Below are 27,330 nucleotides of genomic sequence, written 5' to 3' on the forward strand. Positions count from 1 at the left end.
CCGGGAGGGGCGGAGCCCAGTTACTGTCATGCCCAAGAGCTCAAGCAGCTGACTTTCCCGAACCTGCACGCTGAGGGAAAGGAAACGAAACTAGAGGCACCAAGGACTCCAGAGAAGGGGGAGGGACTTGCATTTCAACACTTTAGGATAGGGAGGGAAGAGCCGAGGTAAGTACTTTTTTGAGGATATAATGATAAATACTGTCGGGTCATGCTATCAGCTTTTAATTTGTATAACCACTTGTTCAAGTGAAAACTCACTATCCCCTCATTAGAAACGTAAAAACCGAGTTTCAAGGAAGAAATAACTGGCAAGTGATGACAAGACCCCCAAATCCACCCACCCACCCATCCATCTGCACTTCTCTTGCCAAAATTTTCCATTTATTTGTTGCTGTCACTACCTCTTGTATGCCCAGGCACCGTAGTTTTTGACTAAGGTTTGCCCACTGTAGGAAGATGTACTTTCAACTTCTGACACCAAAGTGGCCGTGATTGTTTCTCCCAAGTCCCTGCCATCTGAGGTCCCATCCTTCCTGGTCTCTGGCTTAGGGGATGTTCACGGTTCCTCATCATAATAATATCGGATCAGCCGCTGAACTCCAGCCTTCATTGCTGGCTTCAGAGCGGCACTGATCACCACCCCAGCTGGCCCCCCGGACAGACCCACCATGGCCATCAGAAGGTCATAGCCCAGATCTATGGCCCCATCTTGGCCCCGTTCTTTGGCCTTGTCAGAGCAACTCTGAGTGGCATAATAGAAAGCTGTGCCTAGGTTGTAGTAGGTCCCTACTCCTGGCAGCAGCTGGACCAGATCGTGTACACTCTGCTCCTGCTCATTGTCACAGTCCACATCAGAAAACGAGCGCTGGACCCTCTTTGGACCCGGCTGCTCCCAGGCTAAGAGCTGCAGAGCAGAGGTCAGGGCGTCCACAGACACTTGCCAGTCCGAGTGTCCACTTTTGTGGAGCTCTTGAAGATGGTGGATGAGGGCCTGGGTAGCCTCTACTCCTCCCAATCGGTAAAGCTGAAGCTGCAGAGCCCAGGCATCAGCCTGGCAGCCAGCTTCCTCCAGAGCATTCCTCAGAGCCAGGCCTACCAGGAACTTGGGGAGAGGGGGCATGTGAGTGAAGCCAGGCAGGTGCTTTGGGAGCAGGATCTGGCAGGACAAGGGGTCTGAGGAGGGCAACTGGTATCCCAACGCTGAGGGAGGGGGCATCGTAGAGGGACTTGTTGGTTCGCTGTATGAAACGGCATCCACAGGACACAGAAGGAGACAGCAAACCAGATGGATTGGCATCACGGTGAGTCTGAGGCGATGCATGTCTGGAGCAGAGTACCCTGGAAATGGGAGAACCCCAGAACATGTAAACCATTTCGCTGAAGGTTATAGTCTTAAAGGAGCCCAAGATTCAAGGGACCCCCTTTTCCACCACCTGCCTCTAGCCTTTTGTTCTTTTTAGTAAAGGGGCAGGATATGGGGAATGCAATGCAATTTCTCCTTGGTCTCTGTCATTTCTAGGTCACAGGGACCTCACTGTTTTGTGCCCACCCACTTACGGGAGACCCAGATTACCGTACAGTCCAGTCATGGAGAAGTAAGACCACTTGGGTAGGTTTGGTAGCTCCTCCTGCTCTACCCAGTTCTCTGTGCCGTGGAGAGAGGAGGTATTTGGAGCCGCTGGTGTGGAAGAGCCAGGACTGACGGCTAGAACATGTCCATCAGTCCCTAAGGTGCAGACGAGGCTCCCAGTGTTGACATTGGCCAGGGCCTTTGCAAATAAACAGGGACAGAAAGTTTCAACAGAAACACCAGCTGTTTTCATGAGGACATCGATCTTATCCTCCAGGAAGGTCACCTGGACTTAATGCAGGACGAGGCAGAGTAGATGCAGGTGGGCTTGGAGACAGAGGCCATGATGAGGACGGCCATGTACAGACCGCTGGGCTGTTCTGTTAGTCACCAGGTGGTCTTTGGAGACCTCAATTCCACTGGCCCATCTTCACTCATATTCTTTTTATTTTATTTTTTGTAAAGATTTTTGGATTTTTTTGGGGGGAAGGGTTGGCTTTTTTGAGACAAGGTTTCTCTGTGTAGCCCTGGACAGCCTTCCTGGAACTCACTTTGGAGACCAGGCTGGCCTCAAACTCACAGAGATCTGCCTGGCTCTGCCTCCCGAGTGCTGGGATTAAAGGCGTGCGCCACCATTTTTCTGGTATGTACGTAAAGTGCTCAAGGAGGCTAGAAGAGGATGTTGCATTCCCTTGAACTGGAGTTACAGACATTCGCAGGCTGCCATGTGTGTTCTGGGAACTGAACCTTGGTCTTCTGCATGGCAGCGAAAGTACTTTTAACCAATGACCCATCTCTCAGGTCTTGTCACTCGGGAGGCAGAGGCAGGCTGATCTCTGAATTCAAGGCTAGCCTGGTCTACAGAGAAAGTTCCAGGACATCCAGGGCTACAGACAGAGAACTTGTCTAGAAAAAATAATACATATTGAGAAAAAAAAGTTATGGGAGATTTCATTGGTTTGTAGGGGAAGCTGAAAGCAGCAGGTAGTATAAACATCTCATTTCCTTTGGTGTCTTCATGATCTGAGTGAACGTTGTTCTAATCCCACCTTCTCCCTACCACATCGTTAGGAAGCCAGGAAGCCATGTATGGTTTACAAAAGTGAAGGATCTGGTATTTACAAATATTTACCAATTCTTCCTGGAGCAGACTCTGTCCTCCTCACCTTTGTCCCATACTGACAAACTGGGTTTTTTTTTTTTTTCCCTTCTGATACCTGTCCATCCTACCATATTGCCTTGTCCTAAGGTTTAGCCCTAGATCTGTAGATAAAATGAGCAAGGTTCTCGGTATCTTTTGAAGAAGGTTAAGGCAGAAGGCTGGCAGTCCTGGTAGGGAACCTCTAAACCGTACTACCACACATGGACAGACTGACATCAGCTCACTCAAAGCAATTTTCATTTTTTACTTTCCTGATTTCAACACGAGACACAGATAAAACATGTTCATCAGCTCAGCACTGACCCACCAAGTGTGGTAGTGTGGATGTAATTGGCCCCCGTGATCTCATAGGGAGCAGTACTATTAGGAGCTGTGGATTTGTTGGAGTGGGTGTTAGAGGAAGAGTGTCACTGTGAGAACCAGCTTTGAGGTTTCCTATGCTCAGGATTCTGCCCAGTGTCTCAGTCCATTTCCTGTTGCTCGGAAGATGCAGGACTCTCAGCTACTTCTCCAGCACCACGTCTGCCTGTATGCCGCCATGTCCTACCATGATGATAATGGACTGAATCCCTGAAAATGTCAGCCACCCCAATTAAATGTTTTCTTTATAAGAGTTGCCCTGGCTTCGAAAACCTGTACTCCATAAAACTGGAAAATCTGAAGAAATGGACAATTTTCTGGATAGATACCACATACCAAAGTTAAATCAAGACCAGATAAACTATTTAATAGATCAATAACCCCTAAAGAAATAGAAACAGTCATCAAAAGTCTCCCAAAAAAAAAAAAAAAAAGGACCAGATGGTTTCAGTGCAGAATTCTACCTTATTTTCAAAGAAGAACTAATTCCAATACTCTTCAAATTGTTCCACACAATAGAAACAGAAGGAACATTACCAAACTCTTTTTATGAGGCTACAATTACCCTGATGCCCAAACCACACAAAGATGCAACAAAGAAAGAGAATTACAGACCAATCTCCCTCATAAACATTGATGCAAAAATACTCAACAAAATACTGGCTACCCGAATCCAGGAACACATTAAAAAAATTACCCACCATGACCAAGTAGGTATCATCCCAGGGATGTAAGGATGGTTCAACATATGAAAATCTGTCAATGTAATACACCATATAAACAAACTCAAAGAAAAAAACCACATGATCATCTCACTAGATGCAGAAAAGGCATTTGACAAAATCCAACACCCCTTCATGATAAAGGTCTTGGAGAGATCAGGAATACAAGGAACATTTCTAAACATAATAAAGACAATTTACAACAAGCCAACAGCCACCATCAAATTAAACAGAGAGAAACTCAAAGCGATTCCACTAAAATCAGGAACAAGACAAGGCTGTCCAGTCTCCCCATATTTATTCAATATAGTACTTGACGTTGTAGCTAGAGCAATAAGAAAACAAAAGGAGATCAAAGGGATACAAATTGGCAAGGAAGAAGCCAAACTTTCACTTTTTTTTTAGATTTATTTATTTATTTATTATGTATACAGCATGTATGACTGCAGGCCAGAAGAGGGCACCAGATCTCATTACAGATGGTTGGGAGCCACCATGTGGTTGCTGGGAATTGAACTCAGGACCTCTGGAAGAGCAGTCAGTTCTCTTAACCTCTGAGCCATCTCTCCAGCCCCCCAAACTTTCACTATTTGCAGATGATATGATAGTATACATACGTGACCCCAAAAACTACCAGGGAACTCCTACAGCTGATAAACTCCTTCAGTAAAGTAGCAGGATACAAGATCAACTCAAAAAAATCAGTAGCCCTCCTATACACAAATAAAAAAAGGGCTGAGAAAGAAGCCAGAGAAACATCACCCTTTACAATAGCCACAAATAATATAAAATACCTTGGGATAACACTAACTAAACAAGTGAAGGACCTTTTTGATAAGAACTTTAAATCCCTGAAGAAAGAAATTGAAGAAGATATCAGAAAATGGAAGGATCTCCCATGCTCATAGATAGGTAGGATTAACATAGTAAAAATGGCAATCTTACCAAAAGCAATCTACAGATTCAATGCAATCCCCATCAAAATCCCAACACAATTCTTCACAGACTTGGAAAGAAAAATACTCAACTTCATATGGAAAAATAAAAGACCCAGGATAGCCAAAAGAATCAAGTATAATAAAGCAACCTCTGGAGGTATCACGATCCCTGACCTCAAGCCCTACTATAGAGCTATAGAAATAAAAACAGCTTGGTACTGGCATAAACAATGGAATCAAATTGAAGACCCTGACATTAATCCATGCACATATGAACACCTGATTTTTGACAAAGAAGCCAAAACTATACAATGAAAAAAGAAAATATCGCCGGGCGTTGGTGGCGCACGCCTTTAATCCCAGCACTCGGGAGGCAGAGGCAGGCGGATCTCTGTGAGTTCGAGGCCAGCCTGGGCTACCAAGTGAGCTCCAGGAAAGGCGCAAAGCTACACAGAGAAACCCTGTCTCGAAAAACCAAAAAAAAAAAAAAAAAAAAAGAAAAAAGAAAATATCTTCAACAAATGGTGCTGGCATAACTGGATGTCAATATGTAAAAACTTAAACCTGAGCACAAAAATTAATAAATGGGACCTCTTGCAACTGAGAAGCTTTTGTAGGGCAAAAGACACAGTCAATAAGACAAAAAGACAGCCTACAGAATGGGAAAAGACCTTCACCAACCCCACATGTGACAGAGGATTGATCTCCAATGTATATAAAGAACTCAAGAAACTAGACATCAAAATACTGAACAATCCAATTAAAAAATGGCCTGAGGAGCTAAACAGAGAATTCTCAAAAGAAGAATCACAAATGGCTGAAAGACATTTAAAGAAATGCTCAACATCCTTAATCATCAGAGAAATGCAAATCAAAACGACTCTGAGATACCACCTTACACCTGTTAGAATGGCTAAGATCAAAAACACCAGCTGGGCGGTGGTGGCGCACGCCTTTAATCCCAGCACTTGGGAGGCAGAGTCAGGAGGATCTATGTGAGTTCGAGGCCAGCCTGGGCTACCAAGTGAGTTCCAGGAAAGGCACAAAGCTACACAGAGAAACCCTGTCTCGAAAAAAAAAAAAAAAAAAAACACCAATGACAACCTATGTTGGAGTGGATGTGGAGCAAAGGGAACACTCCTCTGTAGATGTAACCAACCGTCTTATTAAATAAGAAACACAGAAACAATGTAAAAGAGAGAGCCGAGAAGTCAGAGCTCAGAGCTAAAATCTCACCCTTCCTCCTGCTGTCCCAGCTTCGCGAAAAGAGACCTACTTCCTGTCGGTTCGTTTTTTTAAAGTATGTTGTTCTGCCTTCTCATTGGTTGTAAACCCAAACACATGACTGCCTCGTCACTGTCTGAATGTACAGCCCCCTAGGTCTTAAAGGCATATGTCTCCAATGCTGGCTGTATCCCTGAACACACAGAGATCTTATGGGATTAAAGGCGTGTGCCACCACCGCCACACTCTTGCTATGGCTCTAATAGCTCTGACCCTGAACACACAGATATCTATGGGATTAAAGGCGTGTGCCACCACCGCCACACTCTTGCTATGGCTCTAATAGCTCTGACTCCCAGACAACTTTATTTATTAACATACAATCAAAATAATAATTCAGTACAATTAGATTATCACCACACTCCTCCACTGTTGGTGGGAATGCAAGCTTGTAAAACACTGTGGAAATCAGTATGGCAGTGTCTCAGAAAATTGGGAATCAATCTACCTCAAGACCCAGCCATACCACTCTTGGGCATATACCCAAGAAATGCTCAATCGCCGGGCGTGGTGGCGCACGCCTTTAATCCCAGCACTCGGGAGGCAGAGCCAGGCGGATCTCTGTGAGTTCGAGGCCAGCCTGGGCTACCAAGTGAGCTCCAGGAAAGGCGCAAAGCTACACAGAGAAACCCTGTCTCGAAAAAACCAAAAAAAAAAAAAAGAAATGCTCAATCATACCACAAAGATACATGCTCAACTATGTTCATAGCAGCACTATTCGTAATAGCAAGAACCTGGAAACAACCTAGATGCCCATCAAATGAAGAATGGATTAAGAAAATGTGGTACATATACACAATGGACTACTACTCAGCAGAGAAAAACAATGACAGCATGAAATTTGTAGGCAAATGGATGGTACTAGAAAATATCATCCTGAGTGAGGTAACCAAACCCAGAAGGACAAATATGGTATGTACTCATTCATAAGTGGATTCTAGATATAAAGCAAAGAACAATCAGACTGCAACCCACAGATCCAGGGAGGCTACATAGCAGGGGGGACCCTAGGATGACTGTGGCTTATAACAAGTTTCAGTTTTACTCAATTACTGGGCAAGCCTCAATGAAACATTTCACAATTAGGATAAGAATTTGTACTGTATCAAGCTGATAATAGAAAATAAATTTTTAAAAAGTGAGAAAAGAAAAGTTGCCGTGGTCATGGTGTCTTTTCACAGCAATAGAAACCCTGACTAAGACACTGAGTCTAACCAGTGAAGAACTGGACTGATTCTTGGATTCAGGCATAACACTAGTTCTCACATTAGAGGAAGGACAGACATCAATGATTCCTAAATCTGGCACGACCAGGTGTGAGGAAGCCTGCCTGTCATCTCAGCACTTGGGAGGCTGAGGCAGGAAGATTATGAGTTCAAGGCTAGCCTGTGCTACACAACCAGACTCTGTCTTCAAAATAAAAACAAAATTAACAAAATTATTACAAGTTCTAAATTATAATTATGGCATAATTCTCTGTTATGTCCTTTACTTCTGGCAGACCAGAGGACGACATCCAGGGTCCTATCTCTATTAATTTTTACTGTTCTCTGTTCCCAGAAGTGGCCCTTAACCACTGAGAACAATTACAGAATAAACTAGGGAGTAAGTCTCCATGGATTCACAGCCAAAAATGGAAAGAAACAAGTGTGCAGAAGCGTCCATGATACCTCCAATCCCTAGACCCCCAAATCCCCAGAGAATCCCTAGGACACTGTTGTCTCCATTTATGAGCAGGGTATACCATTTAAATAGTTTCTCTTTAGATCTATAAAAAGAGTATCTGGTCCACTGAGGATGCTCAGAATGTAAAGGGCACTGGCCACCAAGCCTGACGACCTGAGTCAGCAGGAGGCTGTGATGTCGGCCAGGAGTCTGGGGTGAGGCCTCGCTGGATCAGACCTTGCTGTATGGACAACAGCTTCTCAAACTGCTTCCCCTGGGCTGTGTTCTGAAGAGCACAGAAGGAACCACTGAGGCAATGTCTATTCCCTTCCTCATAAAGTCCCAATGGCAAACCAAAGTTACAATCCACCAAGGTTATCCCGGGAGCCAATGAGTTTGTTGGAGTTACTTATAGAGCACGGGTAAGTGGTTATGAGCAGGGCAGTGGATGACCCTAAACACAGATGATGGTTTCCCCTGCTTAGATGGCCCCTGGACCTCCAGTGCTCCCCAGTTTATACTCTTTAGTCCCTCCCTGAGGTCCTGAGGACATTTGGGCAGAATTGCCTGTAATTGGCTGGGAGCAGTGGCTGGATCCTCTGATGAGGACCCGGGAGCTTCTGTCTCTCCCTCATGAGGGAAAGTCAAAATTCCACACGCCCAGCTGTGGTGGTCTTTGGCAAGCAGGCCCTGGTGAACCAGGGACGGCAGTAGTTTGGCTCAGAAGACAATCTGGTACATCTCAACCATCGACCCTCGTCTTTTGCTCCTTTTAAACTGGGCCCCAAGAAATGAGAATGGGGGAGAATGCAAGGTGACTCAACAGGTAAAGGAGCTTGCCCTCAAACCCAGGGACCCAAATTTGATCACCAGAACCCACCATGGAATTCTAGCAGTGACCCAGAAACATTGCCCCTGACCTCACACAACTGACCTCCATGTGTGCTGCAGCACGCGCGCACACGGACACACACACACACACACACACACACACACACACACACACACACACACCACAAATAATGAAATAAAAATTAAGAAATGAGAATGACAGTTGCTCAACATGGTGTCTCATTCTGTGTCCCCAGACTTCTGTTCCACTTCCATACAGTCACAGGATCCTCAAATTCCTGTAGTGCAGCCAGTGAAAACTGAGACAGCTCCAGGAGGTGTAGACCTGTCCAGTTCTCTGTCCCATGAACTGGGGAGATGGTTGTTTCTCTACAAATATTTCCCCACTTGTACTGATTGTTCAAACCTTTGGCCTCAAGAGACCTTGGCATGGACTGCATGTCCCTGCGCAGTCCATCTTCAGACCACAAAAGGAGCCACAGAAACCCAGAGTGAAGAAGCCTCCAGGCCAGGCAAGAACTTTGCAGCCTGAGGAAAGCTCAGGCCAGCATGAACTACACAGTGAGTTCTGGGCCAGCTCATGCTATGAATTCATCTTAAACCCCCTTAAAGGCTCCAAACACAGCGATTCCAGTACAGAAGCAGCTTTTCATTTCTCTTACCAGTTGAAGAATTAAAGACGTAGACTGGGATGGTGACTTAGTGGTAGACTGCTCGTCTAGTGTTCCCGAGGCCCTGGGTTCAACCCCAAGACTACAGAAACTAATATAGTGGCCCAGATCTATTTTCCTAGTGCTTGGAGGGCCGAAGTAGGAGTCCATAAATTTGAGGCTGACCTGGGCTAAGGGAGCACAGGGGCTACACAGCAAGACTCTCTCAAAATATCAAAACAAATCCAGACTTGGTGTCACATGCTTTTAATCCCAGTAGTTGGAGGCAAAGGCAGGCAGATCTCTGAGTTCCAGGCCAGCCAGGGTTACACAGTGAGACCCTGTCTCAAAAAACATAACAAAAAACAACACCCAGCCCTTAATATCTCAAAGCAAATGAAAATGAACACAATCAAGGTACAGATTTCATTTGGGGAATTACTAAGTGTTAAGTTGGTGAAGAGAGAAATTGTAATACCCATAGCATTTAAGAACTGAAAGATGTGTCTGCTCACCAGGCTCAAAGGAAAAAATGCATAAATCATAAAATATTGCCATTATCTAGTTTCATAGTATGCATGGTCTCTGCAGCAGACCTACTAAGGGCTATGAGAAAGTAGACGTAACGCCGATGAGGCCTTGTCTATCCAAAATAAGACTGAAAATAATTTAGTAGGAGGCCCCCCAAAAAAACGATTCAGAATGCCTGAAAACTGAGCAGCCATGTGTATTTGATCTTCTGTGGAGAGTGTGGCATTCCTAACTTCTGGGGTTTTCATCATCTTAATGCGTACTTGCTCCAAATGTTCCCAAGACTCAACGGTGCACGTCTGGGTGAAGTTGACTGCAGAAGCCTTGAACTCTCTCACCACATCAATGGTAGGGAGCTTCTCAGCAAGTTCAACAAGCAGAGATCCAAGTTCATAGAACAATCGTCCTTCTTCAGAGGTGCATGTCTCAGGCAAGGTCACTGAGCGCCCGACCCTCTTCAGTTCCCCAGGGGATCCCCCCAGGCCCCTCAGAATGGCTTCGTTATCACCAGTCCCTTGCTCCTTGATGAGCTTTTGACTCTCGAGGATCAGGGTTTCAGTGTTGTCTTTTCCTCCCAGCCCACTGAGCTGAAGCTGCAGAGAGTGGGCCTCAGTGGGGCAGCCAATGTCCTCCAAGGCCACTCTTAGTGCTAAGAGGGACAAATTCTCAGGCAAGGGGGCTAAGGAGGGGGCTAAGGAGGGGGCTGCGTTCAGGAGGTCCTGGCAGGTGCCAGGGGCTGGAGCAGGGATCTTCCCGGAGAACTCATGTGGTGTAGGTTCAGGCTCTGTGATAGCCTGCTGAGGGGGCAGGGCGCCATTCTGGGTATTCCTTGGAAAGGCGGCCACTGAGGACAGCAAGACACAGCCAAGGAGCAATGCAGCCTGGATCATGGTGGGTCAGCGGAACAGCCCTGTCGGGAAGAAGAACTCAGGTGAGGAGGTAGGAAACCCAACATGAACGGGGGCCAAGAATGGTCGGAGCTTGGAAGAGTCCTAGTGTTCAGAGACCTCGGTTTCCGTTTTTACCCCCTTAGAAGCCGTGTGTCACCCTCACCTGTCCTGAAGGCAGCAGCCAGAGGAATGAGGTGGTCCTGTCTCAGCGCGTCCCCTCCAGTGGCTGGAGTGGCTGCCTTCCAGATCGGATGACTGAAAATGAACATATTGATCACGTATTTCTGGGCTAGACTTTGTCCAATCAGCTATTGCCTCATCCTGACCAACAGGGCTTCCTCGTGTGCAGTCTGATTTCCGTAGACCATGGTCTGGTCAACCTAAGTTCTTATTTAGTCATAAATCAGAGCAACAAAGCTCCTCTACATCTTCTAGGCAACAGAAAGTTTGTTTCCTCTCTTTCAAGACAGGGTCTTCGGTAGCTTTGGTTGGCCCGGAATTTGGATTAGGTAGCAAAGAATGACCTTGAACTTCTGATCCTTCTGCCATTCTCTCCCCAGTACTGGGATTTACAGGTATGTGCCATGATGTGCAGTTTATGTGGTACTGGGAATCAAATCCAAGGATTCATGTATGTAAAGCAAGCATGCTACCAACTGGGCTATCCTCCTAGTCCATATATTTCTTAAAGACTTACCAATCACAAGTTCTGAAAAAACAGACCCTACCAGCAAATCAAACTGTGTCAGAGCAGACTTTCAGGTTTTAATTTTTTTTAATATTAATTTAATTTTGAGACAGGTTTTCTCTGTGTAAATTTGTGCCTTTCCTGGAACTCACTTGGTAGCCCAGGCTGGCCTTGAACTCACAATAGATCCACCTGGCTCTGCCTCCCGAGTGCTGGAAATAAAGGGGTGCGCCGCCGCCACCACCGCCCGGCTAATTATTTTATTTTTTTAAAATTTATTTATTTATTATATGTACAGAAGATGGTGCCAGATCTTATTGCAGATGGTTGTGAATGGGTGCTGGGAATTGAACTCTGGACCTGTGGGAGAGCATTCAGTGCTCTTAACCTCTGAGCCATCTTTCCAGCCCTAATATTTATTTTTTATTTTTAGTGATGTGTAGGTGTGTCCACAAGTGCAGGTGCCCACAGAGGCCAGACAAGCTCGTTAGAGGCAGTCGTGAACCACCTGACATGGTTGTGAGGACTCAGACTCCAGTCCTCTGGAGACCTAGTTCTTAACCACTGAGACATCTCTCCAGCTCCTGTTCACTTTTTTATTGTTCTTTGAGACAGGGTCTCTCTATGTAGTCCCAGCTCTCCTGAAACTTTGTAGAGCAGGCTGTTCTTGAACTCACAGATCTCTTCCTGCATCTGTCTCCCAAGCGATGGGATTAAAGGTGTGAGCCATGATCCTGGCTATGTGCTTCTTTCTGACACTCTCCAGCCCACTCTGACCTGACTTCCTATGCAGTCGGGGTAACTTTGCTTCTGTCTCCAGAGTGCTGAGATCATAGGCCTGAGCCACCCGACCTGTTTTGTTAAGACAGGCTCTCACTGTGGGTGAAAGGCACTCGCTGGAACAAGCCTGACAACCAGAGTTCAGTCATCAGAACCCAGGCAATAAAGAGTTCGGAAAAATATATGAAATGTCAAAAAAATTTAAAAAATTAATTATGCATATGGGTATTTTACCTTCATGAGTATCTACACACCACGTGCATGCAGTGATCACCAGAACCAGAAGGCATCGGATTCCCTGGAACTGCGTATTAGACAGTTGTGACCTACCATGTAGGCACTGGGAATCAAACCTGGGGTCCTTTGGAAGAGCAACCATTGAGCCGTCTTTCAGCCCCCATAAATATTTTGTAAAAAGAAGCCTAGGGAGAGCTGGAAGAGGGTGTGGCAGAAGGCTGGCAGTCCTGGTGGGAACCTCTAAACCGTACTACACATACATGGACAGACTGACATCAGACTCACCTTTCCTGGTTTCAACATGAGACACAGATAAAACATGTTCACCAGCTCAGCACTGGCCCACCGAGTGTGGTAGTGTGGATGTAATCGGCCCCCGTGATCTCATAGGGAGCAGCACTATTAGGAGCTGTGGATTTGTTGCAGTGGTTGTTAGAGAAAGAGTGTCACTGTGAGAACCAGCTTTGAGATTTCTATGCTCAGGATGCCGCCCAGTGTCTCAGTCCATTTCCTGTTGTCCAGAAGATGTAGAACTCTCAGCTACTACTCCAGCACCACGTCTGCCTGCATGCCGCCATGTCCCACCATGATAATGGACTGAACCTCTGAAAACGTCAGCCACCCCAATTAAATGTTTCCTTTATAAGAGTTGCCGTGGTCATGGTGTCTCTTCACAGCAATAGAAACCCTAGCTAAGACACTGAGTCTAACCAGACTAAGAACTGGGCTTCTTCTTGGATTCAGGCATAACACTAGTTCTCACATTAGAGGAAGGACAGACATCAATGATTCCTAAATCTGGCACAGCCAGGTGTGGGGATGCCTGCCTGTCATCTCAGCATTTGGGAGGCTGTGGCAGGAGGATTATGAGTTCAAGGCTAGCCTGTGCTACACAACCAGACTCTGTCTTCAAAATAAAAACAAAATTAACAAAAATTTTACAAGTTCTAAATTATCATAACGGCAAACATTTCTCTGTTATGTCCTTCACTTCTGGAAGACCAGAAGACGGCAAACATGGTCCTGTCTCTATTAATTTTCACTGCTCTCTGTTCCCAGAAGTGGCCCTTAACCACTGAGAACAATTACAGAATAAACTAGGGAGTAAGTCTCCATGGATTCACAGCCAAAATGTAAAGAAACAAGTGTGCAGAAGCGTCCATGATACCTCCAATCCCTAGACCCCCAAATCCCTAGAGAATCCCTAGGACACTGTTGTCTCCATTTATGAGCAGGGTATACCATTTAAATAGTTTCTCTTTAGATCTACAAAAAGAGTATCCGGTCCACTAAGAATGCTCAGAATGTAAAGGGCACTGGCTGACAAGCCTGACAACCTGAATCAGCAAGAGACAGTGATGTTGGTCAGGAGTCTGGGGTGAGGCCTCGCTGGATCAGACCTTGCTGTATGGATAACAGCTTCTCAAACTGCTTCCCTTGGGCTGTGTTCTGAAGAGCACAGAAGGAACCACTGAGGCAATGTCTATTCCCTTCCTCATAAAGTCGCAATGGCAAACCAAAGTTCCATTCCACCAAGGTTATCCCGGGAGCCAATGAGTTTGTTGGAGTTACTTATAGAGCACGGGTAAGTGGTTATTAGCAGGGCAGTGGATGACCCTAACAAAGATGATGGTTTCCCCTGCTTAGATGGCCCCTGGACCTCTAGTGCTCCCCAGTTTATACTCTCTAGCCCCTCCCTGAGGCCATGAGGACATTTGGGCAGAATTGCCTGTAATTGGCTGGGAGCAGTGGCTGGATCCTCTGATGAGGACCCGGGAGCTTCTGTCTCTCCCTCATGAGGGAAAGTCAAAATTCCACAGGCCCAGCTGTGGTGGTCTTTGGCAAGAAGGCCCTGGTGAACCAGGGACGGTAGTAGTTTGGCTCAGAAGACAATCTGGTAATCTCAACCATCGACCCTCGTCTTTTGCTCCTCTTAAATTGGTCCCCAAGAAATGAGGGGGGGGGGATGCAAGATGACTCAACAGGTAAAGGAGCTTGCCCTCAAACCCAGGGACCCAAATTTGATCACCAGAACCCACCATGGAATTCGAGCAGTGACCCAGGAACATTGTCCCCTGACCTCACACAACTGACCTCCATGTGTGCTGCAGCGCGTGCACGCGAACACGGGAACACACACACACACACACGCACACGCACACGCACACGCACACGCACACGCACACGCACACACACACAACACAAATAATAAAATAAAAATTAAGAAATGAGAATGACAATTGCTCAACATGGTGTCTCATTCTGTGTCCCCAGACTTCTGTTCCACTTCCATACAGTCACAGGATCCCCAAATTCCTGTAGTGCAGCCAGTGAAAACTGAGACCGCTCCAGGAGGTGTAGACCTGTCCAGTTCCCTGTCCCATGACCTGGGGAGATGGTTGTTTCTCTACAAATATTTCCCCACTTGTACTGATTGTTCAAACCTTTGACCTCAAGAGACCTTGGCATGGACTGCATGTCCCTGGGCAGTCCATCTTCAGACCATAAAAGGAGCCACAGAAACCCAGACTCAAGAAAGCCTCCAGGCCAGGCAAGAACTTTGCAGCATGAGGAAAGCTCAGGCCAGCATGAACTACACAGTGAGTTCTGGGCCAGCTCATGCTATGAATTCATCTTAAACCCCCTTAAAGGCTCCAAACACAGCGATTCCAGTACAGAAGCAGCTTTTCATTTCTCTTACCAGTTGAAGAATTAAAGACGTAGACTGGGATGGTGACTTAGTGGTAGACTGCTCGTCTAGTGTTCCCGAGGCCCTGGGTTCAACCCCAAGACTACAGAAACTAATATAGTGGCCCAGATCTATTTTCCTAGTGCTTGGAGGGCCGAAGTAGGAGTCCATAAATTTGAGGCTGACCTGGGCTAAGGGAGCACAGGGGCTACACAGCAAGACTCTCTCAAAATATCAAAACAAATCCAGACTTGGTGTCACATGCTTTTAATCCCAGTAGTTGGAGGCAAAGGCAGGCAGATCTCTGAGTTCCAGGCCAGCCAGGGTTACACAGTGAGACCCTGTCTCAAAAAACATAACAAAAAACAACGCCCAGCCCTTAATATCTCAAAGCAAATGAAAATGAACACAATCAAGGTACAGATTTCATTTGGGTAATTACTAAGTGTTAAGTTGGTGAAGAGAGAAATTTCAATACCCATAGCATTTAAGAACTGAAAGATGTGTCTGCTCACCAGGCTCAAAGGAAAAAATGCATAAATCATAAAATATTGCCATTATCTAGTTTCATAGTATGCATGGTCTCTGCAGCAGACCTTCTAAGGGCTATGAGAAAGTAGACGTGACGCCGATGAGGCCTTGTCTATCCAAAATAAGACTGAAAATAATTTAGTAGGAGGCCCCCCAAAAAAACGATTCAGAATGCCTGAAAACTGAGCAGCCATGTGTATTTGATCTTCTGTGGAGAGTGTGGCATTCCTAACTTCTGGGGTTTTCATCATCTTAATGCGTACTTGCTCCAAATGTTCCCAAGACTCAACGGTGCACGTCTGGGTGAAGTTGACTGCAGAAGCCTTGAACTCTCTCACCACATCAATGGTAGGGAGCTTCTCAGCAAGTTCAACAAGCAGAGATCCAAGTTCATAGAACAATCGTCCTTCTTCAGAGGTGCATGTCTCAGGCAAGGTCACTGAGCGCCCGACCCTCTTCAGTTCCCCAGGGGATCCCCCCAGGCCCCTCAGAATGGCTTCATTATCGCCAGTCCTTTGCTCCTTGATGAGCTTTTGACTCTCAAGGATCAGGGTTTCAGTGTTGTCCTTTCCTCCCAGCCCACTGAGCTGAAGCTGCAGAGAGTGGGCCTCAGTGGGGCAGCCAATGTCCTCCAAGGCCACTCTTAGTGCTAAGAGGGACAAATTCTCAGGCAAGGGGGCTAAGGAGGGGGCTGCGTTCAGGAGGTCCTGGCAGGTGCCAGGGGCTGGAGCAGGGATCTTCCCGGAGAGCACATGTGATGTAGGTTCCGGCTCTGTGATAGCCCGCTGAGGGGGCAGGGCGCCATTCTGGGTATTCCTTGGAAAGGCGGCCACTGAGGACAGCAAGACACAGCCAAGGAGCAATGCAGCCTGGATCATGGTGGGTCAGCGGAACAGCCCTGTCGGGAAGAAGAACTCAGGTGAGGAGGTAGGAAACCCAACATGAACGGGGGCCAAGAATGGTCGGAGCTTGGAAGAGTCCTAGTGTTCAGAGACCTCGGTTTCCGTTTTTACCCCCTTAGAAGCCGTGTGTCACCCTCACCTGTCCTGAAGGCAGCAGCCAGAGGAATGAGGTGGTCCTGTCTCAGCGCGTCCCCTCCAGTGGCTGGAGTGGCTGCCTTCCAGATCAGATGACTGAAAATGAACATATTGATCATGTATTTCTGGGCTAGACTTTGTCCAATCAGCTATTGCCTCATCCTGACCAACAGGGCTTCCTCGTGTGCAGTCTGATTTCCGTAGACCATGGTCTGGTCAACCTAAGTTCTTATTTAGTCATAAATCAGAGCAACAAAGCTCCTCTACATCTTCTAGGCAACAGAAAGTTTGTTTCCTCTCTTTCAAGACAGGGTCTTCGGTAGCTTTGGTTGGCCCGGAATTTGGATTAGGTAGCAAAGAATGACCTTGAACTTCTGATCCTTCTGCCATTCTCTCCCCAGTACTGGGATTTACAGGTATGTGCCATGATGTGCAGTTTATGTGGTACTGGGAATCAAATCCAAGGATTTATGTATGTAAAGCAAGCATGCTACCAACTGGGCTATCCTCCTAGTCCATATAGTTCTTAAAGACTTACCAATCACAAGTTCTGAAAAAACAGAACCTACCAGCAAATCAAACTGTGTCAGAGCAGACTTTCAGGTTTTAATTTTTTTTAATATTAATTTAATTTTGAGACAGGTTTTCTCTGTGTAAATTTGTGCCTTTCCTGGAACTCACTTGGTAGCCCAGGCTGGCCTTGAACTCACAATAGATCCACCTGGCTCTGCCTCCCGAGTGCTGGAAATAAAGGGGTGCGCCGCCGCCACCATCGCCCGGCTAATTGTTTTATTTTTTTAAAGATTTATTTATTTATTATATGTACAGAAGATGGTGCCAGATCTTATTGCAGATGGTTGTGAATGGGTGCTGGGAATTGAACTCTGGACCTGTGGGAGAGCATTCAGTGCTCTTAACCTCTGAGCCATCTTTCCAGCCCTAATATTTATTTTTTATTTTTAATGATGTGTAGGTGTGTCCACAAGTGCAGGTGCCCACAGAGGCCAGACAAGCTCGTTAGAGGCAGTCGTGAACCACCTGACATGGTTGTGAGGACTCAGACTCCAGTCCTCTGGAGACCTAGTTCTTAACCACTGAGACATCTCTCCAGCTCCTGTTCACTTTTTTATTGTTCTTTGAGACAGGGTCTCTCTATGTAGTCCCAGCTGTCCTGAAACTTTGTAGAGCAGGCTGTTCTTGAACTCACAGATCTCTTCCTGCATCTGTCTCCCAAGTGATGGGATTAAAGGTGTGAGCCATGATCCTGGCTATGTGCTTCTTTCTGACACTCTCCAGCCCACTCTGACCTGACTTCCTATGCAGTCGGGGTAACTTTGCTTCTGTCTCCAGAGTGCTGAGATCATAGGCCTGAGCCACCCGACCTGTTTTGTTAAGACAGGCTCTCACTGTGGGTGAAAGGCACTCGCTGGAACAAGCCTGACAACCAGAGTTCAGTCATCAGAACCCAGGCAATAAAGAGTTCGGAAAAATATATGAAATGTCAAAAAAATTTAAAAAATTAATTATGCATATGGGTATTTTACCTTCATGAGTATCTACACACCACGTGCATGCAGTGATCACCAGAACCAGAAGGCATCGGATTCCCTGGAACTGCGTATTAGACAGTTGTGACCTACCATGTAGGCACTGGGAATCAAACCTGGGGTCCTTTGGAAGAGCAACCATTGAGCCGTCTTTCAGCCCCCATAAATATTTTGTAAAAAGAAGCCTAGGGAGAGCTGGAAGAGGGTGTGGCAGAAGGCTGGCAGTCCTGGTAGGAACCTCTAAACCGTACTCCACATACATGGACAGACTGACATCAGACTCACCTTTCCTGGTTTCAACATGAGACACAGATAAAACATGTTCACCAGCTCAGCACTGACCCACCGAGTGTGGTAGTGTGGATGTAATCGGCCCCCGTGATCTCATAGGGAGCAGCACTATTAGGAGCTGTGGATTTGTTGGAGTGGGTGTTAGAGAAAGAGTGTCAATGTGAGAACCAGCTTTGAGGTTTCTATGCTCAGGATGCCGCCCAGTGTCTCAGTCCATTTTCTGTTGTCCAGAAGATGTAGAAGTCTCAGCTACTACTCCAGCACCACGTCTGCCTGCATGCCGCCATGTCCCACCATGATAATGGACTGAACCTCTGAAAATGTCAGCCACCCCAATTAAATGTTTCCTTTATAAGAGTTGCCGTGGTCATGGTGTCTCTTCACAGCAATAGAAACCCTAGCTAAGACACTGAGTCTAACCAGACTAAGAACTGGGCTTCTTCTTGGATTCAGGCATAACACTAGTTCTCACATTAGAGGAAGGACAGACATCAATGATTCCTAAATCTGGCACAGCCAGGTGTGGGGATGCCTGCCTGTCATCTCAGCATTTGGGAGGCTGTGGCAGGAGGATTATGAGTTCAAGGCTAGCCTGTGCTACACAACCAGACTCTATCTTCAAAATAAAAACAAAATTAACAAAAATTTTACAAGTTCTAAATTATCATTACGGCAAACATTTCTCTGTTATGTCCTTCACTTCTGGAAGACCAGAAGACGGCAAACATGGTCCTGTCTCTATTAATTTTCACTGCTCTCTGTTCCCAGAAGTGGCCCTTAACCACTGAGAACAATTACAGAATAAACTAGGGAGTAAGTCTCCATGGATTCACAGCCAAAATGTAAAGAAACAAGTGTGCAGAAGCGTCCATGATACCTCCAATCCCTAGACCCCCAAATCCCTAGAGAATCCCTAGGACACTGTTGTCTCCATTTATGAGCAGGGTATACCATTTAAATAGTTTCTCTTTAGATCTACAAAAAGAGTATCCGGTCCACTAAGAATGCTCAGAATGTAAAGGGCACTGGCTGACAAGCCTGACAACCTGAATCAGCAAGAGACAGTGATGTTGGTCAGGAGTCTGGGGTGAGGCCTCGCTGGATCAGACCTTGCTGTATGGATAACAGCTTCTCAAACTGCTTCCCTTGGGCTGTGTTCTGAAGAGCACAGAAGGAACCACTGAGGCAATGTCTATTCCCTTCCTCATAAAGTCGCAATGGCAAACCAAAGTTCCATTCCACCAAGGTTATCCCGGGAGCCAATGAGTTTGTTGGAGTTACTTATAGAGCACGGGTAAGTGGTTATTAGCAGGGCAGTGGATGACCCTAACAAAGATGATGGTTTCCCCTGCTTAGATGGCCCCTGGACCTCTAGTGCTCCCCAGTTTATACTCTCTAGCCCCTCCCTGAGGCCATGAGGACATTTGGGCAGAATTGCCTGTAATTGGCTGGGAGCAGTGGCTGGATCCTCTGATGAGGACCCGGGAGCTTCTGTCTCTCCCTCATGAGGGAAAGTCAAAATTCCACAGGCCCAGCTGTGGTGGTCTTTGGCAAGAAGGCCCTGGTGAACCAGGGACGGTAGTAGTTTGGCTCAGAAGACAATCTGGTAATCTCAACCATCGACCCTCGTCTTTTGCTCCTCTTAAATTGGTCCCCAAGAAATGAGGGGGGGGGATGCAAGATGACTCAACAGGTAAAGGAGCTTGCCCTCAAACCCAGGGACCCAAATTTGATCACCAGAACCCACCATGGAATTCGAGCAGTGACCCAGGAACATTGTCCCCTGACCTCACACAACTGACCTCCATGTGTGCTGCAGCGCGTGCACGCGAACACGGGAACACACACACACACACACACACACACGCACACGCACACGCACACGCACACGCACACGCACACGCACACACACACAACACAAATAATAAAATAAAAATTAAGAAATGAGAATGACAATTGCTCAACATGGTGTCTCATTCTGTGTCCCCAGACTTCTGTTCCACTTCCATACAGTCACAGGATCCCCAAATTCCTGTAGTGCAGCCAGTGAAAACTGAGACCGCTCCAGGAGGTGTAGACCTGTCCAGTTCCCTGTCCCATGACCTGGGGAGATGGTTGTTTCTCTACAAATATTTCCCCACTTGTACTGATTGTTCAAACCTTTGACCTCAAGAGACCTTGGCATGGACTGCATGTCCCTGGGCAGTCCATCTTCAGACCATAAAAGGAGCCACAGAAACCCAGACTCAAGAAAGCCTCCAGGCCAGGCAAGAACTTTGCAGCATGAGGAAAGCTCAGGCCAGCATGAACTACACAGTGAGTTCTGGGCCAGCTCATGCTATGAATTCATCTTAAACCCCCTTAAAGGCTCCAAACACAGCGATTCCAGTACAGAAGCAGCTTTTCATTTCTCTTACCAGTTGAAGAATTAAAGACGTAGACTGGGATGGTGACTTAGTGGTAGACTGCTCGTCTAGTGTTCCCGAGGCCCTGGGTTCAACCCCAAGACTACAGAAACTAATATAGTGGCCCAGATCTATTTTCCTAGTGCTTGGAGGGCCGAAGTAGGAGTCCATAAATTTGAGGCTGACCTGGGCTAAGGGAGCACAGGGGCTACACAGCAAGACTCTCTCAAAATATCAAAACAAATCCAGACTTGGTGTCACATGCTTTTAATCCCAGTAGTTGGAGGCAAAGGCAGGCAGATCTCTGAGTTCCAGGCCAGCCAGGGTTACACAGTGAGACCCTGTCTCAAAAAACATAACAAAAAACAACGCCCAGCCCTTAATATCTCAAAGCAAATGAAAATGAACACAATCAAGGTACAGATTTCATTTGGGTAATTACTAAGTGTTAAGTTGGTGAAGAGAGAAATTTCAATACCCATAGCATTTAAGAACTGAAAGATGTGTCTGCTCACCAGGCTCAAAGGAAAAAATGCATAAATCATAAAATATTGCCATTATCTAGTTTCATAGTATGCATGGTCTCTGCAGCAGACCTTCTAAGGGCTATGAGAAAGTAGACGTGACGCCGATGAGGCCTTGTCTATCCAAAATAAGACTGAAAATAATTTAGTAGGAGGCCCCCCAAAAAAACGATTCAGAATGCCTGAAAACTGAGCAGCCATGTGTATTTGATCTTCTGTGGAGAGTGTGGCATTCCTAACTTCTGGGGTTTTCATCATCTTAATGCGTACTTGCTCCAAATGTTCCCAAGACTCAACGGTGCACGTCTGGGTGAAGTTGACTGCAGAAGCCTTGAACTCTCTCACCACATCAATGGTAGGGAGCTTCTCAGCAAGTTCAACAAGCAGAGATCCAAGTTCATAGAACAATCGTCCTTCTTCAGAGGTGCATGTCTCAGGCAAGGTCACTGAGCGCCCGACCCTCTTCAGTTCCCCAGGGGATCCCCCCAGGCCCCTCAGAATGGCTTCATTATCGCCAGTCCTTTGCTCCTTGATGAGCTTTTGACTCTCGAGGATCAGGGTTTCACTGTTGTCTTTTCCTCCCAGCCCACTGAGCTGAAGCTGCAGAGAGTGGGCCTCAGTGGGGCAGCCAATGTCCTCCAAGGCCACTCTTAGTGCTAAGAGGGACAAATTCTCAGGCAAGGGGGCTAAGGAGGGGGCTGCTTTCCGGAGGTCCTGGCAGGTGCCAGGGGCTGGAGCAGGGATCTTCCCGGAGAGCACATGTGATGTAGGTTCAGGCTCTGTGATAGCCCGCTGAGGGGGCAGGGCGCCATTCTGGGTATTCCTTGGAAAGGCGGCCACTGAGGACAGCAAGACACAGCCAAGGAGCAATGCAGCCTGGATCATGGTGGGTCAGAGGAACAGCCCTGTCGGGAAGAAGAACTCAGGTGAGGAGGTGGGAAACCCAACATGAACAGGAGCCAAGAATGGTCGGAGCTTGTGAGAGTCCTAGTGTTCAGAGACCTCGGTTTCCGTTTTTACCCCCTTAGAAGCCGTGTGTCACCCTCACCTGTCCTGAAGGCAGCAGCCAGAGGAATGAGGTGGTCCTGTCTCAGCGCGTCCCCTCCAGTGGCTGGAGTGGCTGCCTTCCAGATCGCATGACTGAAAATGAACATATTGATCACCTATTTCTGGGCTAGACTTTGTCCAATCAACTATTGCCTCATCCTGACCAACAGGGCTTCCTCGTTTGCGGTCTGATGTCCGTAGACCATGGTCTGGTCAACCTAAGTTCTTATTTAGTCATAAATCAGAGCAACAAAGATCCTCTACATCTTCTAGGCAACAGAGAGTTTGTTTCCTCTCTTTCAAGACAGGGTCTTCGGTAGCCCCTGCTGGCCCGGAATTTGGATTAGGTAGCAAAGGATGACCTTGAACTTCTGATCCTTCTGCCATTCATTCCCTCCCCAGTACTGGGATTTAAAGGTTTGTGCCATGATGTGCAGTTTATGTGGTACTGGGAATTAAATCCAAGGATTCATGTATGTTAAGTAAGCATGCTACCAATTGGGCTATCCTCCATGTAGTTTTCGCTTTGGTGGCCCTCTGTGACTTCTGACCAGGCCCTCCTCTGCCTACAGCAGGTGTCTGGGGCTCAGGAGGCCGGCCAGATGAGGCTGTGTCTAGGGGCAATACGTGAGTGGAAGCCGGCACAAGTCGATGGGTGCTGACGGTCTTCTCCCTGCTGGTGACTGAGACCTTTACCCAAAAAGGCAGGACCTTCACAGCTGAAAAAAATAAGGACTGAGGAGACAGCTGAAGGCCCAGGGGTTCCCACCACCTCTCTGTTAAGTTTACACAGCAGCCCGCCATTTGGTCAGCCAGGGCTAAGTAGAGAGACCTTGTCTCAAAACAAAAAACAAAGAACAAAAAACAAAACAAAACAAAAATAACCAAACAGACAAACAAAAAAAACCTAGCCAATCACAAACGACGGGGACGGTGAATCCAGACGCTAGCTAAAGGGGAAAAGCAGTCACCACCTGTGGTAGAATAACAACCAAGTGCACTTCCTGTCCCCTGTGTTCTTCTGCTTTCAAGAGCAGAGGGACCTTCTGACCAGAACTTCTGCCTTGTCATTTAACTGAAATGGTGGTCTCTTTCTTTGGAACTCCAAACTTCTTTCTTTTTTTATTTTGAAGATTTATTTATTTATTATGTATACATTGTCTCTCCTGCATGTTGCCTTCACACCAGAGCTATACAATTGGTTGTGAGCCACCATGTGGTTGCTGGGAATTGAACTCAGGACCTCTGGCAGAGCAGCCAGTGCTCTTAACCTCTGAGCCATCTAAAATTATTTCCTTTTACCTTTTTTTTTTTTTTTCAGACAGGGTTTCCCTGTGTGTTCCGGTAACACCCGCGTTACCGATACTTGTTCACTATGTCCGAACGAGGGGCTGCGGATTAAAAAATAGAGGCAAGAGACAGCGACTCATTCGCCATGGCTGAATGCTGAATGCCGTTTATTTAAAGAGGGAGAAACCTTAAATACAGGCTTACCACACAGTGGAGGATCCCCGGAGGGCAGAAGTTCGCTACCCAATGTTCTACATTCTTACATCAAGCTGTTTACACCAAATGCAGGATACGGGAACAAAGAACCTCTGGTGATCTCTCTGGTGATCGTTAGGTGAGAAGGAAACCGGCAGGGAATCTGAATAGGGAGGACATCTGGTCAAGGTCGGCAAGCAAGGCGGCAGCCACTCACAGTCGGGGACTGGGGCCCACAGGTCCCCCCTTTTTATTAAAAAATGAGCTTCTGACTTGGGTTGTGTGGGATGTCAGCAGGTCACCTTACCCGTCATAGAGACACCTGCCTAGGCCACACAAGTGCTCTGTCTTAGGTTGATGACTGACCACCAAGCATTACCCGTCTCTGAATACTCATTATCATACAGACTCAACCTCGGGAGTTGTAGAGTAACTGCTGCCAAAGGTCTCAAAGTGGCGCTGGGCTTGCAATCTGTGCAACACAGAAAAGACCAATAGAAGTCCTAATCCACCCATAGCCAGGAGGCTAAAGGCAATTGAGCCATTCCCTTCTTAAATGAGTCTTACTGCAAATTGGAGTCCTTATAAGGTAGTATCCCATAAGCAAATGGAACTTGAGTTTAAATAATTTTTTTTACAACCGTCAAAGCCAATTTTAATGTATACTAGTGGAATTAAATTTATCATACCCAATAAGATGAAAGATTAACTAACTGTGGTAGCTACTTTTGCTGCCAGGGTCTCCATTGTGCTAGCTGTAATAACCAATTATGAAATAGCAATCCCAGAAGCAATAGCAGCAGTGGCCACCACCGCTATAACAGCAACAATGGCAACAGCGATGTCAGATTCTCTTCTGGAGCGTGCGAGCATCATCTGTGTCTGCCACGGTCCACTGGCATGGACGCAGCTCCAGGAACACGAACCACCAAGGCCCATTTTTCTTGATCCCAGCACTACTTAGGCTGGCAGGTCTGCAAGAGAACAACTGAGAACCTTAAAGAAAACAAAAAACAAAAACAGCAAACAAGGAGCAGAACTAATGGTCTCAATAATGGCTACATTCAGGCTCACAAATTTTAAGGTATCTTCAAAAAGGCTAGATGAATTTCAGGAGGCCAATAAATGTTGCACAGAGCCATTCCTGAAAAGTAGGTACTACACTAGCTTGAGGGGGATTGCAAAATGTGAAAAAGGCTTAGCTGGCATGCTACTGTTAGTAAATGAAGTTCATTGGCCTTCAGAGTTATCCTTAATCTCCAAGGTGTGACACATTCTCAACATTTTGAAAAAAGTTACCATACATTACCTTCTGAAGAATCCAACCACATGGCTACAGTTCCTAGGCTTACAATAATGTTTGCCAAGGCTGGCCGTATTGGGCTCTCAATCCCCATTGGCATCAGAAGGGGAGAGTTTTTTATGAAGGCCCAATAGGTCTCTGCCATGTTGGGATTCAGCAGCAGCCACAGGGCACACACAGCGCTCAGGAACCCAAAGAGGAACTTCATTGTCCTGCGGAAAGACACAAACAGATCCCCGGGCCCACACCAACACCGGATCGGGTCCCCTCCAAGTGCCAGTAGAAAGATCTTTCCATCGCACCAGAGGATGATTTGCAACAGGAGCCCTCCAGTGCTTATCTGCAGCGGATACTCCAGCAGAATCCACCGCTAAAAAATTTAAAATATATAAAATAAGGGAAAGAATAGAATGTGGGGAGGAGAGATGATCCCCTAGCTCCCCCTTTTTACTTTAGCTATATAAGTTTTTAAGGTATGATGGCAGCGTTCTACTATAGCCTGCCCTTGAGGATTATAAGGAATACCAGTCTTATTAACAATAGAAAAGCCTTGGCAGAATTTTGAAAATCCCGTACTGCTCTAGGTGGGACCATTATCAGTCTTTATGCATTTTGGCACTCCCATGTAAACAAAAGCATGAAGACAATGATTCTTTACATCCTTAGCTTTTTCCCCTGAATGGGCAGAAGCAAAAATTAGAGAAGAATATGTATCAATAGACACATGGACATATTGTAATTTTCCAAAGGAAGGCATGTGTGTAACTTCCATCTGCCACACATGACTAGGTAAAAGTCCTCGGGGATTAACTCCCAAATGAGGAACAGGTAAAAATTCCACACAAATAGGACATGATTTAACTATCTGGATGGCTTGTTCCCGGGTTATGCCCATATGATGACAGAGAGATCCAGCATTAAGATGATAACGTTGATGCAACTGAGTAGCCTTTTCAAAGGCAGAACAGACTAATGTGACAGCCATACGAGTAATGGCGTCAGCCCTCTGATTACCTTCACTTAGAGGTCCAGGCAATTGAGTATGAGCTCTAATATGGCCCACATAAAGGTTATGTGAGCAGGACCATATAAGTCCTTGCACTTGCAATAAATATTCATGAATGGGAGAAATGGATGGTTTGTAGGCTGTTGTCTCCAAAGGCATAATGGCATGTGCCACATATTGACTGTCAGTATAAATATTTACACTCTCATCAGAAAACATCTGTAAAGCAAACAACAGTGCCTGTACCTCTGCCATCTGGGCAGAAGTGCCCTGAACTTTCATTCTCTTTATTGTTACCAGAAACCACCACAGCAAAACGACGTGAAGTGCCATCAGTAAATGCCACATGGGCCTGAGGAATAGGAATCATTTGTACTATCTTGGGAAATATAACAGGATGCAATTTTAAAAATTGACACACATCATTGGAGGGGTAGTGAGTATCAAACCGACCCTGCATGGAGCATGTCAATATGGTCCAATCATCATCATTAGCTTGCAACCATTAGCTTGGGTGTATGGGGTCACCACAATATCTGGCTCCTTACCCAAAAGTTTGAACACTGATCTTGATTCCCTTAAATATAATCTGAGCAACAGCCTGTGGATAAGGAGTGATGATTTTTGCTGGAGAAGCTGGGGAATGTACCCATAAAATAGGACCTGTTTGCCAAAACACTCCAGTAGGTGAATGAGTAAAACAAAATATCAAATACAATAAGGGTGAAGAAAGATCTATATACTGCACGTGAGCCTGCTCCAGGGCCTCTTGCACACATTATAGGGCTACACGTCCTTCAGCTGTTAATTGACCGGGAGATGAATGGTCAGACATCATACAAAGGGCGAAGCTGACCTGTTAGAATTTTTAAAGTGGACCGAAGCCACTGAATATCACCCAGAAAGGTTTGAAAATCATTAAGCGTGCGTAGTTGATCCGTACACAGAGTAATCTTTTGTGGGCTTATGCCTGTGCGTAACAATTCATGACCTAAATAATGATAGGGAAAAGATACCTGTACCTTTTCTGGGGCTATCTGTAAATTGGCCAGGCTAAGAACCTCTTGTAAATTAGAAAAGGCACCAAAAACAAGTTTTTATCTTTAGTAGCCAATAAAATATAAGTTAATCACA

The 27,330-nt window shown here is 46.2% G+C and overlaps 1 protein-coding gene and 3 pseudogenes across 4 annotated transcripts; all 4 read right to left on the reverse strand.

Moving 5' to 3' along the window:
• Nucleotides 1-208: 208 nt before the first annotated feature.
• Nucleotides 209-1,748, reverse strand: LOC102913737 (apolipoprotein F). Its single transcript, XM_006987351.4, has 2 exons — nucleotides 1,576-1,748; nucleotides 209-1,340 (listed from the first exon to the last, which is right to left on the reverse strand). The coding sequence occupies exons 1-2, from the start codon at nucleotides 1,589-1,591 to the stop codon at nucleotides 559-561; spliced, it is 798 nt and encodes a 265-aa protein (XP_006987413.4). The 5' UTR covers nucleotides 1,592-1,748; the 3' UTR covers nucleotides 209-558.
• A 7,869-nt stretch (nucleotides 1,749-9,617) lies between these two features.
• On the reverse strand, nucleotides 9,618-10,929 carry LOC102914057 (apolipoprotein F-like; annotated as a pseudogene). The gene is made up of 2 exons (XR_013045569.1): nucleotides 10,790-10,929; nucleotides 9,618-10,646 (listed from the first exon to the last, which is right to left on the reverse strand). The product of XR_013045569.1 is annotated as an apolipoprotein F-like (transcript).
• Nucleotides 10,930-15,432: 4,503 nt separating this feature from the next.
• On the reverse strand, nucleotides 15,433-16,729 carry LOC143269170 (apolipoprotein F-like; annotated as a pseudogene). The gene is made up of 2 exons (XR_013045570.1): nucleotides 16,593-16,729; nucleotides 15,433-16,449 (listed from the first exon to the last, which is right to left on the reverse strand). The product of XR_013045570.1 is annotated as an apolipoprotein F-like (transcript).
• Nucleotides 16,730-21,243: 4,514 nt separating this feature from the next.
• LOC143269171 (uncharacterized) lies at nucleotides 21,244-22,526 on the reverse strand (annotated as a pseudogene). Its single transcript, XR_013045571.1, has 2 exons — nucleotides 22,404-22,526; nucleotides 21,244-22,260 (listed from the first exon to the last, which is right to left on the reverse strand). The product of XR_013045571.1 is annotated as an uncharacterized LOC143269171 (transcript).
• Nucleotides 22,527-27,330: the final 4,804 nt, after the last annotated feature.

The sequence above is a fragment of the Peromyscus maniculatus genome, chromosome 18, assembly GCF_049852395.1.
Source record: "Peromyscus maniculatus bairdii isolate BWxNUB_F1_BW_parent chromosome 18, HU_Pman_BW_mat_3.1, whole genome shotgun sequence".
In the NCBI taxonomy this organism is placed as follows: Eukaryota; Metazoa; Chordata; class Mammalia; order Rodentia; family Cricetidae; genus Peromyscus; species Peromyscus maniculatus.